Below are 16101 nucleotides of genomic sequence, written 5' to 3'. Positions count from 1 at the left end.
AATCACCGATGCAAAAAACTGCCATGACAGAAGAGACAAGAAAATACGAAAAAGTAAAACGATTTTTTCCCGTAGGGTTAAACAGAGGTGGGAGAGAAGAAAAAAAACAAACAGAAAAACCGTGTGGTTGGTAACTGGAAGTTCATCACTCATAACTGTCTACAGTTATTCAGAGTGGACTCGTCGACTCTGAATAACCGTAGACAGTTATTCAGAGTCGACTCTGAATAACCGGAGAAAGTTATTCAGAGTCGACTCTGAATAACCGCAGCCTTTATTTACAACAGAATTGGATAAAGTTAAAAAGGCTGTCATTATCCCCAGACTCAGACACCTGTCTGGGGATAATGAAATTTCGTTATCCCCAGACACATATTTGAAACGCCGCTCTTTTAAACAATTATCCACACTCCAGAATATGGAATGTTTCCAAATGCACACAGAAATAAGTAAAGTTAATAAAATATCTATAAAAACATAAAATTAACCAACATTTTAAATCAGTTATCAGTTGTTACTACATAAGGGGGCCTACCTATACAGAATATGCGTCGACTTCAAAGTAGGTGTCATGGCCGAATGGTTTAGTCGTCTGCCCCGGATGTTTTACCAGAATAGACGTTGAGGTTCAAATCCTCGTTCCGCCACTTTTTTTAAAAATAAACAAATAAATTCCGTCTTCTTTTTACAGAATATTGAAAGGGATAAATGACCCATCCATCCTCCCCCCACCTCTTTTTTTTTTATAACTAACTCTCTCTCTCTTTCTCTCTCTCTCTCTCTCTCTCTCTCTCTCTCTCTCTCTCTCTCTCTCTCTCTCTCTCTCTCTCTCTCTCTATCTCTTGGTTCCTTTCTAGTTTCCAGCAAATTGTCATATTCATCCCCACTCCGATCTCAAAAAGTGTCTAAAAAGAATGAATAATTAAAAAGCAAACAAACAGAAATATTCAGAGAGCAACCGAATAGTCAGATAGAGGAGGAAAGAAAACAAACAATAATATTTTTTTTTTAATAAAAACAATTTTAAGAAATTGATGCTCAGAAACGGAACAAAAGGCCAAACAAAAAGGAGAAAAGAATAGACTCGCAAAAAAAAAAAAAAAAAGAGGTGGGGAGAGGGTGGATGGGACATTTATCCCTTGCAACGTTCTGTAAAAAGAAGACGGAATTATAAAAAAAAAGTGGCGGAACTAGGATTCGAACCCACAATGTCGATTCTGGTAAAACTTTCAGGGCAAACGACTAAACCATTCAGCCATGACACCTACTTTGAAGTCGACGCATATTGTGTATATGTAGTAACAACTGATTTAATGTTGGTTAATTTTATGTTTTTATAGATATTTTATTAACTTCCTTATTTCTATGTGCATTTGGAAATATTCCATATTCCTGAATGTGGATAATTGTTTAAAAGAGCGGAGTTTCAAATATGTGTCTGGGAATAATGAATTTTTGTTATCCTCAGATAGGAGTCTGGGGATGATGACAGCCTAAAAAAAATAAAACTCACACACTTGAAATTAAAAACAATGTCTTATGAAAGAGCTGACAACACTGATTACAGTTTGCATTTTGTTTCCATCTCGATTAGAAATGTAGTTACAGCAGTTCACAAAGTTTGAAATTTCAGACTGATTTTTACCCCAAAATTACCATTGGAAAGATGTGGCTTAAATCACGTGCCGTTGATTTTTAAGGTCTAAAAATTTGAATAACTTTGCTTCTATATAACCTAGAGACAAAATTCAAATGGTTTTTTTTTCAATGGGATGATATACTGCATCATAGTAAACCAAATTTTATACTGTAATTTGAACACTGAATTTCCATTTAAGTGCCTGCAAATAGGGTAAAGTTGGGTAAATTCACCGCGATCTTCAACCCCTAAGAAATAATGCCCTTTATATATTTATCCTTTCATCCCTCAGCATTGGAATAGTCCATATTAAAAAGATAATGCATTAATGTTAGTATTGCTTCAGTTTGCAGGCAACCAATGAAATTTTTTTAAAAGTTATAGAACGTCAAAATGACCTGTCGTAATCATAGGCAGTGGTAGTCAAATTGTGACCCAACTCGCCCATAGGAAAGTTGTGACTGTAAATTGCCTTTCGCGTTTTGGGGGGTTCAATTAAGGATTCATAACTTCGTTATAAAGAGGAATATCGCAGATATTTTGGTCTCATTATTTTTGTTTTTCAATTTCCTTTTAAATTAAGGAAAAATCCATTAAAAATTCCAGAAGTTATATGAAGTTGAAATTTGGCAATTTTCAAATGCATAATTTTTTTTTTTACAGCGTGAAAACCGCTTGTTTTTAGAATATCTAAACTTTATTCATGCCAAATTTCAGGGCTCTATATCTATGCGCAGACACTTTTTAACTCTGCGCCGAAATGCCATCTTTACATTATCTTCTCATCATGGCTGCCCAACTATATCGATATTCGATATTTAAAATTTAGTTATGTATTATTGTATATTTAGTCCATAATATTTTCAATACTATTATTTACTATGTTTTTATTTTGAATACATAATTTCCAACTATTTTTATGGGCTTTTTATAGTTTTTGTTTTAAAAGTTCATATTTCTTCTCTTTGTGAAATCCGATAATATTATCGATATTGTAAAAATACCACTTGTTTTAATTTTATTTTATTTTGCTATCAAGTTTCTTTCCCATTAGATATGTTTGTTATCATTTGTATCTATATTCTAAAGGCCTTAGCCTGAATAATTATTATGTAAGAAGTTCTATTAGTTATAAATTTTGACACCCCCACACATTGAGAGAGAAAAGGGGGGGGGGGGGGGGTAAAGTATTAAAAGCCGGAGCTTTCCTTCTAATTAAAATAGGGAATCTTTTTCAATTTATTTGAACCTTTTTCAATCTTCCATTTTATTTGTATGCAATTAAATTGCCAGAGGTAAAAATAAACTCAGTATGGCATTACGCAACATGTTTATATCTTTCATTTAAATACTCTCAAACTTTTTAGTTCTCTATGGGTATGAGAGGGGAATTATTTGCAATTGTTTCAGTGAGATATTGGGGATAAATCCAAAAATGATATAGCAAATTGTTTCCTCCGTCTTGCTGAGTTTTTAATTATGTAACATTTGCGTCATATTATGTAATAATGTGTTCTTTTGAAATGTTTATCTTCTTCTTTATTAATGTAAATGCATTGTCCTCGATAAGACAAACATTTTGGTTTACAATATATAATAAGAACCGTTTTTTTTATTGACAGCACACGATTTCGGTCACAACTTTCTAATGGAAATTTTGGGGTAAAAATCAGTCTGAAATTTCAGACTTTGAACTGTCTTAATTGCATTTCTAATCAAGATGGAAACAAAATTCAAACTGTTTTGTAATCAGTGTTGCCAGCTCTTCCATATGACATTGGTTTCAAGTGTGCGAGTTACATTTAGAATTTCTGTTAAACTCCCTAGTAATCAAGATGTTGTGATATCCTTGACTTTTCGACTGTAACAGCAATCCTACACTAAAGCTCCCTATTTTGATCATTTGATTGTGAATGCCCTGGTCACAAAATCAATGCTGTTTTCACTTTGTCACCATCCATTTCCATTTTTAAGAGTAGATTCTCATCAGAAAAATATTTCTATAGTTCTAGGTCCCATGTGCATGGAATATTGCAAATTCCTCCTAAGTTACGAAATGTGGAGCCATGATTTTTTGCATGCAGGCTTATATTTTAAGTGACATTACGAATTTTGAATACCGATAATGATTGACCAAACGGTTTTCTCACAATGACGAATTCCTGTGATCTTTTTATCGTTTGCAAAAAGATGACTCAAACTTTAAAATGTTTAGTAATGGTGTGTTGATTCTTTCCTGTGGCAACAAAGTTGCATTCAGTGGCGTAGCTTACAAAATAATTTTGGGTTGTTTGAAAGTTTAATTATAGATAGCACTTATCTAGTACTTCACAGCCTTGAAAACAGGCAGTGTTATACGATATCTCTTTCCTAGTAGGCAATGGCCAAATAATACATTGGATGACACAAGCAGTCTGTTAGACGTTTATACATTTTTCGGACAAAGACATAAATGTTAAAAAACAGGGGGGTCTTCAAATTTTTACGCCCATCTCCGACAGGATGAGGAGAAATGCCTTTCACAAAGGCATAACACCCGACCACCTGTTGAGCAAGACATCTAATAAAGGTCGGACAAGACATGTCACGAAATCCCACTGATCACCCATCGATTATGCTACGTGATCGCCATTCTTGAATTATGTTCGCTGGAGGGGGAGGGGCGCTTTGAATGTATTAATATGAAATATCATTGAATGTAAACTTCTTTAACACCAGATTCCATGTATCTTTTGTACAGTATAATCTTTCAAACCAATCGCAGTTTTCAAATACAAGAGATGCATAATTAAGATGACATAAACATTTATTAATTTGACCCTTCCCCTATGAGCTCCTGGTTGTAAGCCATACTGCTATTTGCCTCATTCCATGAAAAAGAATTCCACGCTTCACCTCTCTGGAGAGATAATTGTAAATTTTCCTCTGTGCATATTTAATACATATTTTTTATCAGTTTTTATGAATGTAGAGTTTACAACGGGAAACTACGCCTCTGGCTTTCAAATATTAAATTGTAACAATTGTTTATGTCAAGCGTTTACAAAGTGTACATTTTGCTGTGTGATTTTGAACTCAAGATGGCAATAATAGTGTGCACATGAATCTCGTAAAATGGAAACCCCTGGTCATGCCTGTGGGAGAGTTTAGCGATCGTTATATCACAAAAGATTTCACTGTGTATAACATCAAAATGTTCACTCATCCCAGACCCTTTTGTTTTATATACCGTAAAGAAGAAAAATTCTAAAGTATGATACTGTAACCGATGCAAAAAAAAAAATGGCTTGATGTCACTAACAATTTGAGTGTTCGAGCCATTTATCATTAAAATCCATCAGAAGGTCGTGAAGATATCCACTTCAACGCGTGCACACAGGTTGTGTAACGGACTATAGAAATTTTTACCAAAGTAAAAGTTAAAAGCGCTAGAACCCATAAGTTTAAAAACTTCACCATTTTATGCATAATTGGGGTATTTAGATGAGTGTTCAGCTGTTTGTCTGACTAAGGCCATGAGCCTCCAGGGAGCTCATGATTATTATTTTTTAATCGTTGGGGTCTCCATTTGTATTTGCATTTATGTGACTAGACATGCTTTGTTGGGCATTGTCACATGACTCCATTTCTAAATGTCGTGTAAGTAATAGACTGGTGGACCACTGAAAACAAAGTCGAATAAATGACCGTTTTTATTTATTTTAAAAAGAATTCAGTTTTGCTATTATTTTCATACATACCATTTTATTCTTCATTTTAGAGCCCGTTCCAGGTCACCAGTAAAAAGAGAGAGATCACGTTCAAGATCCCCTCGTAGAAACAGACATGACCGCCCGGCAAGGCCCTTCATGGGAGGAAGGCGGGTAGTCGTTCGAAACATTCCATATGAAGTGAGGTGGCAGGAATTGAAGGATTTGTTCAGAAAAGAGAGTGAGTCTATATATTCACTGATACTATTGTCATAATTATTTTCCTCTAGAAACCAACGTGATCGCCCCAAAAGGCCCTTCCGAGGAGGAAGGCGGGTAGTGATTCGAAACATTTCATATGGAGTGAGGTGGCAGGAATTGAAGGATTTGTTCAGAACAGAGAGTGAGTCCTTATGTGTTCATTGAAGCTGTTTATCACGCTTGAATTGAGTTTCTTTTATAAATTGGTTTGCTTGATGTGCAATAGGAAACATGTTAATTGCACAATAAGTACTTATCTGTAACACACTTGCATTTTTTCGCTTTGTATTTAACATGCTTTTTCCTGACAATTGTATTTTATTGTTTGATTTTCTTTTCTTTTCTTTTTTTTTCTTTTCCTTTCACTTTGTTCAGTTGGAGATGTGTCCTATGTTGAGCTTCTAGAGACCCCTGATGGAAAATCAAGAGGTGTTGCGTAAGTACCTTTTTATTTTTCACTGATTCATCTATTTAAAGATCCACCTGAGTGCTAAGCAGGACAATGCCTCGAAAGTTGAAATTGTATTGGAAAAAATCCATTGTCTTCATTGGTATTCTAATTGCAAACTCCTTATTTAAAAGGCAAGAGCTTATTTGCTTACCCTAGAAAAAATTACAATGGAAATCATAACTAACAAGCTCATGTATAGTCGTGATTTTTGAAAATCCCTTATTTTTCTTTCGATCTTTACTAAGCTAAATTGTTAATCTCTTTGCAGGGAAAAGAAAAAATTCACTTCACAGACTTAGTATTGAAAGCTCAATTTTCCTCTTTATTAGAAAACAATTTTTAATTTAAAAAGTAAGATGATTATGATGAGATATGTGACCCACTGCCCCAAAACAGTATTATGTCTATGTTAACCAGGTGCCAGAAAATCAAAAAGTGTTTTTCGTGACTATCAGAATACTTTGTGAATATAGTGAGAGAAACCCATTTTGATTCCAACCACTTCAATAAATTGACGAGGGCATATCTAAATTGTCCTTAATAATTAAAAGTCGTAATTGTATATTTTTATACATATTTGATTTCCTATTTATATCGACTTTCTGAGAAGTCAAATTGTAATGGCGTATATAATTATTATTTTAGTAAATATTCAAATGCGACCTCATCAACACTTATCTTTGATGTAGAGCAGACAAGTCGTAGTGTTAAAAATCGTTGGCTGTTTTCAGAAAATTTCAAAAATAAAAGGAATGGCCGATTATTTTTTAAAGACTATTTGTTGCACATTTTATACATGAACCCAGAGCTGCCACCTCCCCTTTTTTTCCCAGGATTATCTAGTTTATTAAGGGTTTGATGATCTTGCCAGGATTTTAAAAATCCTATTTTTTTTGTTTTTTTAAATTTTTGTGTGTGTTAAAATAAATTATTTCTTGTTGATAATTTAATTTTGTTAGTATGAATAAAATCTCTTACCTGAGAGTCATTAAGGGCTATTTAAAGCATATTTCTATTGGATTTCTCTACAAAGATCTTTATTTCCTATTGCTACAATCATTTTAATGATCAAGGTTGATAACTGAATCTATTCTTTAAAAAATAAAGATAGGTTTGGGGGTTAGATTTGTTTCATACGGCCCATGTTAAATTTTTTACAATAATAATAATTGTATAGTAAATATAATAATTTAAAGAAAAGATGAGTGACTGTTTGCAATACCCTTTCCCTCCCCGCATATATTTCATTCCTTGGGTGTAAATAAAAATATAAGATTTTGAAAACGATTTATAATTGTTGTTTTTAAAAAATTGTTTTTTGGCTGCATTGTACTTCTGTAAGCTTTGGAAAAAAAATTGATTTTATGTTAAAATCCTGATTTTTAAAATTGGAGTTGTAATACTGTTTGAGTGGCAATCAGCTATATATTTTTCTTCATTAATAATTTAAGACTTGTTGATGATTACTTAAAAAGAGTACTTGGGTTACCTTGAACTACGAATCGGACATGCATTATATACAGTTATTTTTGCAGACTTAATGCACATTCTATATATTTTAAATCTCTCTTCACAGAGTTGTTGAATTCAAAGATCCCCAGCATGCAAAAAAGGCTATTGAAGATTATCACCAGTATAAAATCAAAGACAGAGCTATCACTATTAGAGAGGTAATGACATTTTTTTAAAGCTTTTGATGTGTTGATAATTTAATTAGAATTTTTTAAATATATGGTTTGCAATAGCCATTTAGAGAGGAAACATTCTTCCACACTGTCTAAGTAAAGAATCCTGTATCTTTTTTCTTTTTACAATTTTTTTTCTCAAACTTGTGACGATGATTTAGTCCATCAAATTTTAAACACTTGACTGCTCACTTAAAATTTGACTCACTAAAAGGTCTCTTAAAAACTGGAGTTTTTGCAAATCATTTTTACTCACTTATGTTTGCTTAAGCTCCTCATCGACATTTCTGAGTACTAAACCTTTATATTTTCTGATAGATCATTTCTATCTTTTCTTTCATTGTTATCATTTGGTAAAAATGAAACAATTATTTATCATACATTTCACTCTGTTTGACCAGTGATCATTCTGATAATTGATATTTTCTGAAATTTCATCCCATCTTAAGAATCCAATTCATTCAATAATTTTTTATGCTTATTAAGAAACAAAATCATATGATGTTATAGTGACCATTAGTGTCAGTGAGAATTAAGTTTCCCAGATGTTTTTGTAATAAAATGAATTTTCTTTCCTAGATGGATGAGTTATTGTTATTATTATTATTATGGCACAGGGCGATCTCAACCATTTGCAGACACTGAGTGGTCAGTGGTCAAAATGGAGACCGTTTGCAGACATAGAGAGCAGTCAATTGGTTAAGAATGTTAATAGTTTTCAAGGACATGCCGTGTCCACACACACACACACACACACACACACACTCTCTCTCTCTCTCTCTCTCTCTCTCTCTCTCTCTCTCTCTCTCTCTCTCTCTCTCTCTCTCTCTCTCTCTCTCTCTCTCTCTCTCTCTCTCTCTCTCTCTCTCTCTCTCTCTCTCTCTTCTCTCTCTCTCTCTCTCTCTCTCTCTCTCTCTCTCTCTCTCTCTCTCTCTCTCTCTCTCTCTCTCTCCTCTCTCTCCTCTCTCTCTCTCTCTCTCTCTCTCCTCTCTCCTCTCTCTCCTCCTCTCTCCTCCCTCTCTCTCCTCCTCTCTCTCTTCCCTCTCTCTCTCTTCCTCTCCCTCTCTCTCTCTCTCTCTCTCTCTCTCTCTCTCTCTCCCCTCTCTCTCTCTCTCTCTCTCTCTCCTCTCTCTCTCTCTCTCTCTCTCTCTCTCTCTCTCTCCTCCTCTCTCTCTCTCTCTCTCTCTCTCTCTCTCTCTCTCTCTCTCTCTCTCTCTCTCTCTCTCTCTCTCTCTCTCTCTCTCTCATATTTATCAGTATACAGCTTTCTATCTTTTTGTTGGATTCAGGAAAGGGACAAGGATAGGCAAGAATTTATGCAGTCACAAAATATGCGAGACCGTGGTGGTATGGATCCAAGGATGGGTCCTGGTGTCTCGTCCATGGGTGCTTCTAATGTTAACCCACAGATTCTTCTTCAATTGGGTATTGAAGGACCTATCACCAATACAGTATTTGTGGCCAATGTAAGTTCTTTTGCAGTTAATGATATGCCTCAACATTTTTATCTTCTCTTTTTCTAAATATTCTTCAGACTTATAAATCCTTCCACTACAATCAGAGCTTTGATCCCCCAATTTTATTCCTTTTAAAAAAGAAAGACAGAAAATTTTGCTAGTTTTAATAAAGGAAAGTAGCCACATGCTCCACCCCGTCTGTCTTTTTTTTTTTTTTAGTGTGGTGACTCACTGTCCTTCCTCCCTCTTCACAAATCTAAGTTAAAGTTGCTTTCTTCACGCCAGTTGAGCTAACAAGTTCTACGTTTAGGCGTCTACAAAATGTTAACTCATAATTTTCTCGACCATGACATAGAACAGCCATTTGATTTTTTGATTCACCACTGACCTCTCCTTTCAAACCTTAATTTCGATTGTCTCAATTAAAAATACCAGAAGATTTTGTCAATTGTTTTGCTGGCCCAAAAAGCAATTGAGAGTGGTTGAGGAAGAAAACAGCAACAATCTGATTGATGTATATGCTTTCACCTATTGATTTTATTCATGTCATCTACAAACTGGTAACAGCAGTTTGTTTTGGGAATTTACATTGTTTTGTCAGTGTGGTGTAATGCTTAGTCATGATAGCAGGTTGGTATGGTTTGAATTTTTCATTTTCTTTCTTTTCTTTTTTTTCTTTTTTTTTTTTTAAAAGCGTTGTCTCCAACTAGACATATGGGAAGATTAATTTAATATCACTTTCTATTCTTCGATTTACCTGTTTTATGCTGTACAGAAATTTTGTGCGTGTTGATCCTGAATTCTATGTACAATGAAATCATACGCATTCCATTTTGCCTTTGCTTGAAATGAAGCTTTTCATTTTTGTTTGATATTTTCTTCATACAACAGCTTGACTACAAGGTGACATGGTGGAAATTAAAAGACGTCTTCAAACTGGCTGGAAATGTAATTAAGGCAGAAATCAAAGAAGATAAAAATACTGGCAAGTCCAGAGGAATGGGGATTGTTGTGTTTGAATATCCAATTGAAGCTGTTCAAGCTGTGTGTATCCTTTCTATTACACTCTTCTTAATTCGTTACCATGTGTTGGTAAAGTTTCATGGACTTTTGTTTGGTACTGGGAGCATGTGTGAAATCTTATATATAGAATTGTTTTGATTTCAGGGATGTGTATAATTTGCAGATGCACACCATTGATTGAATAAATGACTCCAGCAATTTCTAGATAGTTTTCTTTTTTCAGTCAATTCTGCCAATAGCAAGCATAAAGGATAATTATTCAAAAGGTTGTAAAAGACAGGTAACAGCAACATAACAATGTTTTACCCCCACCATGTCTGACTGGCTGTTTGACGATGGCTCAAGTTGAGTTAGAGGTGCACATATTTTGTACTGAACCATATGGCATGTTATAGTCACTATAAGTCTACCAGCCCACTTTGTCCAATGATCCAGATAAAAGGGGAAAAAATATGCTAGAATGATAGGCTGTTTCAATCCTTTTTAATGTTGAAATGAAATCATATTAGTAATAGTCACTAAGATATAGATTTAGATCAGAATATTTCTGCAGTAACCTGCATTCAAAGCTCTTTTGTGGTATATTTTTAAATTGTAGGACAGAATATTTAAGCATGATTATTCCTTAATTATATTGTTCAGCAATGTTTAATGGTCAAACACTCTATGATCGAAACATGATTGTTCGTATTGACAAAGGACCAGAACCTGATAAGCCTAAATTGCCAAGTGAGTACCTATATGTCCCCTCTACATATGGATGTGGCCTTTTTTCCTTCAATATATCTATTTTAAGAAAAAATTATTTGCTTTGGGAATTTATCATCCATGTAAACACCTATAAGAACCTGCAGGGTTATATTTTTGAATTGTACTATTTTTCTTCAAATCTTGCTCTTTGCTCTTGTTCAATGTTACAATTTACCTTGTACTCTTTCACCCTTCTCCTTTGGTTAATATAGTAAATTATGTATAAATGGTGCTTTCAGGGGAAAGTACAACGTCTTTCTTAATTTGATTTGAAAGCATTGTAGTCTTACAAATTGCAAGTTTATAGTGCTAAATATAAATGTAATCGCTTATTCTTGATTATTAGGATTTTACAGACTTTCTTTTCAACCTTTTATTGTATTTGTAAAAGTTTTGCTTACCGCTTGAGCAGCTAAAGCAACTTTATGTACTTCCACTTTGAATTGAATTTTTGTGGAAACCTTTGATCTCTTTCATTTGCTCATAATTGGAATAACTTTAATTTCAGGTGGTTTGAAATCTATTGGAATGGGTCTTGGATCTGGCGGAATTCCTATCACCAACGTCAATCAACTGGGAAGTAGTGAGTACTATCTTGTCTTATTATGTATCATGTATAGTTTGAGGTTAGCAGGAGACTAGTGGGCTTAGCGTATGATGCTTGATGTGTATGTTCTTTGGCAGATATTTCATGTAATGTTTTAAGCACTCTTAACTTTTAGATACTTATGTATTGTAATTCGAGAAGAAGAAAATATATTCTGAATGGGTAATTTTTCAAATGTTGGAATGATGAAAAGGACTTGTCAGCTTTCTGTTACTTTTATTTTGCCACATGTTTTTGTGCTTCTCTGGAATTGTTTAGTTGTGTTTTGTCCCTCCTGTAGAGGTTTATTTATTTTTTTATTTATAGAATTTTAATTTGATTTTAAAAAATTTACTCGTACATTTCTACAATTTTGCTCTTTTTGTGATTATTATTGTGAAGTGTAGAACTATATGCTGAGTATGGGTTTGCGGACATCAGCTGAAACATATCACTTTTTTTTTCATTTATTGTTAAAGTTTGAGTTGGCCCTTTCATTCAGTAATTATTTTTTCTCTATTTTTTCCCCCATCATTTTCATCATTTAAAAAAAAATTTTGGGTGTTGCTTGTCTTTTTGCCTTTTCTATAGTTTTCAATTCATAAAAAGATGTGCATTATTCTGTTGCTTGGCTCATCGCAGTCTTTATTGAAGCACTTCAGTTCAGCTGAGGAAACCATAATTTTCCTTTCCTCTTGTGCTTGTAAACTTGTAGGTGATTTAAAGTTCTTCAGTTTCTCCTCATTTTAAACAAGTTTTTCAGACTTAATGTATTGTCTTGTTCATTTGCTTTTTGTTGTGTTTTGCTTCATTTTGTGAAATTTTGTTATTTAGAATCTAGTATTCATAGTGGCCAACCAGCCTCATAAAGTTGGGGCTGTCCTGATTTGTTAATCTAGGAGGAAAAGACACCCCACCCCCACACACCCACACACAAAAACCCAAAAGAGGGGAAAAAACAAATGAAGGGAGCGATCTTCTACTTCATGAATGAATGTGTCAGGGATTAATTATTATGTCAGGGCATGTGACTATATTGTTGCAAACCTCCCTCTTTAAAATGATTTTTGAAAATATGCTGAGATAGGAAATGTGTCAAAGAATAGCTTTGCTGGATTCATTAAAAAAAAAGACAAATAATCAAATTCTTCTTTTGGAGAAGACATTCACAAAGCATCAATTGATGCATATATGGGGGGGAAAAAACAAAGCAAATAAAGTGTTCATTTATATAACATCGTTTTGCTCTTGTTTTAACTTGGCTTTAAATCATAAAAATTAAGAAAAATCGAAATATTATAATTAAGTTGCCGTTTGGCCCACTTCTTTTTTGAAAAACGACCGTGGTTGATCTTAATGTTTTGTGTTTTAATTTTTTAAATATATTTTTTTGTAACCTTGTAGCAGGTCAGATAGAAATTTGTCTTAAGTCTACCAAACCCATAATTCTTGCTGGTAAATCTGAAATCTAAGGTGTCCACAGCTGATTTCCATTCAGGTCTGTCTCTGGCAATTTTCTTCAGATAGAAATTGTCCAATAATTGTCTTCATTACTAAATTGTAGATGTCTGTGTATTCAATGTTCACTGTTATTATTAGCGTTGTATGTATGTAGCACTGATTGTGAGTCACTGGCAAAAAATCAAACTTCTTCAATTTGACTTGCAGCACCTAGTTGATTTATTTGTAGTTTTAGGATCTTGTCACTTGTTTATTATTGCACTAAGGAAGAGTTATGACTGTCGATTTTCATTGCTTCTTTTTGGAATGGTCTCAGGTCGACTTTAAAAAAAAAGAATCTTATTACTTTATATAATTATTGCATTTTAAGGAAGAAGACATTCATTAAAATTTCACATTGGTTTATGTACAATGTGCACTTATTTGCACATCTGATAACCCAATTCCTTATGGGCTCATGTTGTAATGGAAATCTCAAAAAATGATGCAAAATATTTTCTATTACAACAATGTTAACCTAGGCCCACAAGTGAGTTTGGATGTCAGGCCCGCATATATGTACACGTCAGTTGTGTACCACCTAGAAAAAAATTGAAATACGTTACATGTTGACATCTTGGTCTTAAAGATTGTTTAATCTATATAGTTAAATCATAGAAATTGCATGTTGCTTTAGCTTAGTGATTGTCTCTGACACGCTGTATTACTCGGCAGAGATTTCTGTTTTGTCGCATGTTACCTCTATTTTGTTGTGCTATAGGAAATGCTGATATACAAAAAAAAAGATTTATGGTAAAACCAAATGTACTTTTTTCCTAGATGCAAGTTACCCAAATCCTGATCCATATCGTCCTTCAGGTATGTTTTTATTTTTATAAGAATATAGATCATTGCCAAAAATTTAAAACATCAGAAACATGCATGTTAATTGTACAGCTATTGTTTATTCTGCAACTGCCTGCCTACTGTGATGAAATTTCATTTTTAAACATTTCAAAATTGCAATGCTTAACAACCCTCACTTTTTTATAATGTAATCATAAAGTCATTGGGATTGTTAATACATGTTTGTTCTACCAGCCACCTCTTTTTATTATCAACCAATTCATCATTGATATAAAAAAATAAATATTAAGTCTGTTTTTTATAAAAGCGTTAGACTATTTTACTGTAATATATTTCGTTTAGTTAAACTATTTGTTTTAATAGATGATAGACAAACTTCTTTTTCTTTTTAAAATGTATTGTTCCAGAATCCTGGACCATATCGTCCTTATAAGAAAATATTTTTTAGAATGTAATTCAGTCAGTAGTTTTTCCTTTAAAAAATTGCATTGGGTTTTTACACCCCCTTTCTTGTAGATACATTTAATAACCAATTCATTTCTCCGTTTTTATCATATTTACATCAAAGATCACATTTGTTCAATAAGCAGGTCAAATTTATCATTAAATGTACCCTTGCTCATGACTATTCTTAAATGTTTTGCAATTCACCAAGTTTATGTGTGAATATATGATTAACCTTCAAAGAAAATGGTCATGGTCTTCTTCATCTTCTCCTGGCATTTAGTTTCTGTTTACGGGTGTTATTACCTTTCTACTGTTTTGTTTTTGTTCTTGTGCAGGATATTACGCATCCAAAAAAAAAAAAATTCCAACTTACACTGACCTTTTAAACCATAAATTTCTTCTCTCTTGGAACTTAAAACAAAAGGAGTTAAAGAAAAGGCAAGGACAGAATTACAGATAAAGTAAAAAGACAGAAGAAGAAAAAAAAGAGATGTAACTCATCATTGAAACAATTCTCTTCTTTTTCAAAATTTGATCAGATGCTGCCTTTGGGATAGAAATTATTAGTTTCTATGTGATTCTGATAAGCACATTCTTATAGCCTATGTTTTATTTTAAAACATAGATTTTGTAAAATTGATCTTAAAACTCATGCTGAGGCTCAATCATTTTTAATTTAGGGTTGAATAAATTTTAGTGATATCAATTGCCATTTTTGAAAATTAAAACAAATGTTGCGAGTTCTGGAAATAAAATGAAGTAGGAATGTACACATTGATCAGATCAAACGAATCATATTGTTCAACATTGTCAAACATGTGGTATTCTAATTTTTTGAGCCCAGTACTGTTTTTTTGTTCAATCCTAATTTAATTAATTTTTAAAAATTTATGACATTTCTATGTATAACACTAGTGCGGGTTTGCATATTTCATTGAGTCGACTAATTTTGTGGATGATATATATGTAGATAATAATATTAACAGTTTTCATTTCGTCATTGTATCTCTGGGTGGGGTCTTTGACCATTGTATCTCTGGGTGGGGTCTTTGACTTCCCATGGCTTGCAGGATGTCAAACTGTATCTGTTTTTTGTGCTGTGTTCTGTCTTTGTCTTGGAATGAGATTACTTGGTTTTGTCTTGGCACTTGCCGGAGTCCTTGATTGAGAGGGAAACAGTCAAATGTGTAATATTAGTTTTGGGAGATATTTTTTTCCCTTGTATATCATCTCTCTTTTATGTATTGCTATGCTGGTGCCTGGATGAGACTTTTAGGTGATCTGAAATTATGTTCACTGATATTATGCTCCTAGAATCTACATCTGTTCCCTATTTGAACCATTCCTCTTTGTCTTACTTTTTCTTGGGTGCCTTTAATTGTAAATCTATATTTTTTTTTACTAAACCATTTTCTTCCTTTTTACTAGTGCTGAAATAATATCAATGTGTTTCAAGTGCCGCAAAACCCTTAAAAACAAAACATCATTGTATCTACATAACAATAAAATGTTATAGAAACTTCATTTTAATTTACGAAGACAGATAATGTGTAAATTAAAATGAGGCTTCTATTCCATTTTATTATTGTTATTTATTTCTTTGAGCTTCAAGCAGCAACATTTGCATCATTGTGCTGCAGTATAATTATTCATATTTTATAACATATTTTATTTCAGATATGGGCGGTGGTGGCTTGATGGGTTTGGGACTACTTGGAAGTGGCTCTGACCTTGGCTTGGGTGCTTTAGGAGGCATGGCAGGTCTGGGTGGTTCTGGCTCAGGTGGAGCAGGAGGATTAGGAATGG

General features: G+C 33.5%; 1 protein-coding gene across 5 annotated transcripts in view; it reads left to right on the top strand.

The window, feature by feature from the left end:
- The window catches only part of LOC144972698 (myelin expression factor 2-like), a 37551-nt gene that overhangs the window by 4595 nt on the left and 16855 nt on the right, over positions 1–16101 (top strand). For 2 of the 5 annotated variants that reach the window (XR_013645414.1, XM_078914235.1), the window contains exons 2-10: positions 5400–5569; positions 5965–6025; positions 7617–7710; positions 9015–9191; positions 10074–10230; positions 10848–10934; positions 11464–11538; positions 13822–13860; positions 15973–16101. The exon at positions 15973–16101 is cut by the window's right edge and continues 350 nt beyond it. Coding sequence is in view for 2 of the 5 variants with exons in the window: in XM_078914235.1 (XP_078770361.1) it covers positions 5400–5569; positions 5965–6025; positions 7617–7710; positions 9015–9191; positions 10074–10230; positions 10848–10934; positions 11464–11538; positions 13822–13860; positions 15973–16101 (989 nt within the window). In the remaining 3 variants the exon portion in view is untranslated. Of the gene's footprint in view, positions 1–5399; positions 5570–5618; positions 5732–5964; positions 6026–7616; positions 7711–9014; positions 9192–10073; positions 10231–10847; positions 10935–11463; positions 11539–13821; positions 13861–15972 lie in introns of all 5 variants that reach the window. The other 3 variants (XR_013645412.1, XM_078914236.1, XR_013645413.1) reach the window with 2 other exon arrangements.

The sequence above is a fragment of the Berghia stephanieae genome, chromosome 5 (assembly GCF_034508935.2).
Source record: "Berghia stephanieae isolate SIO BIC M18660-M18661 chromosome 5, UCSD_Bste_1.3, whole genome shotgun sequence".
Classification (NCBI taxonomy): domain Eukaryota; kingdom Metazoa; phylum Mollusca; class Gastropoda; order Nudibranchia; family Aeolidiidae; genus Berghia; species Berghia stephanieae.
The sequence above is the reverse complement of the archived record's forward strand: the minus strand, read 5'-3'. Positions and strand labels throughout refer to the sequence as shown.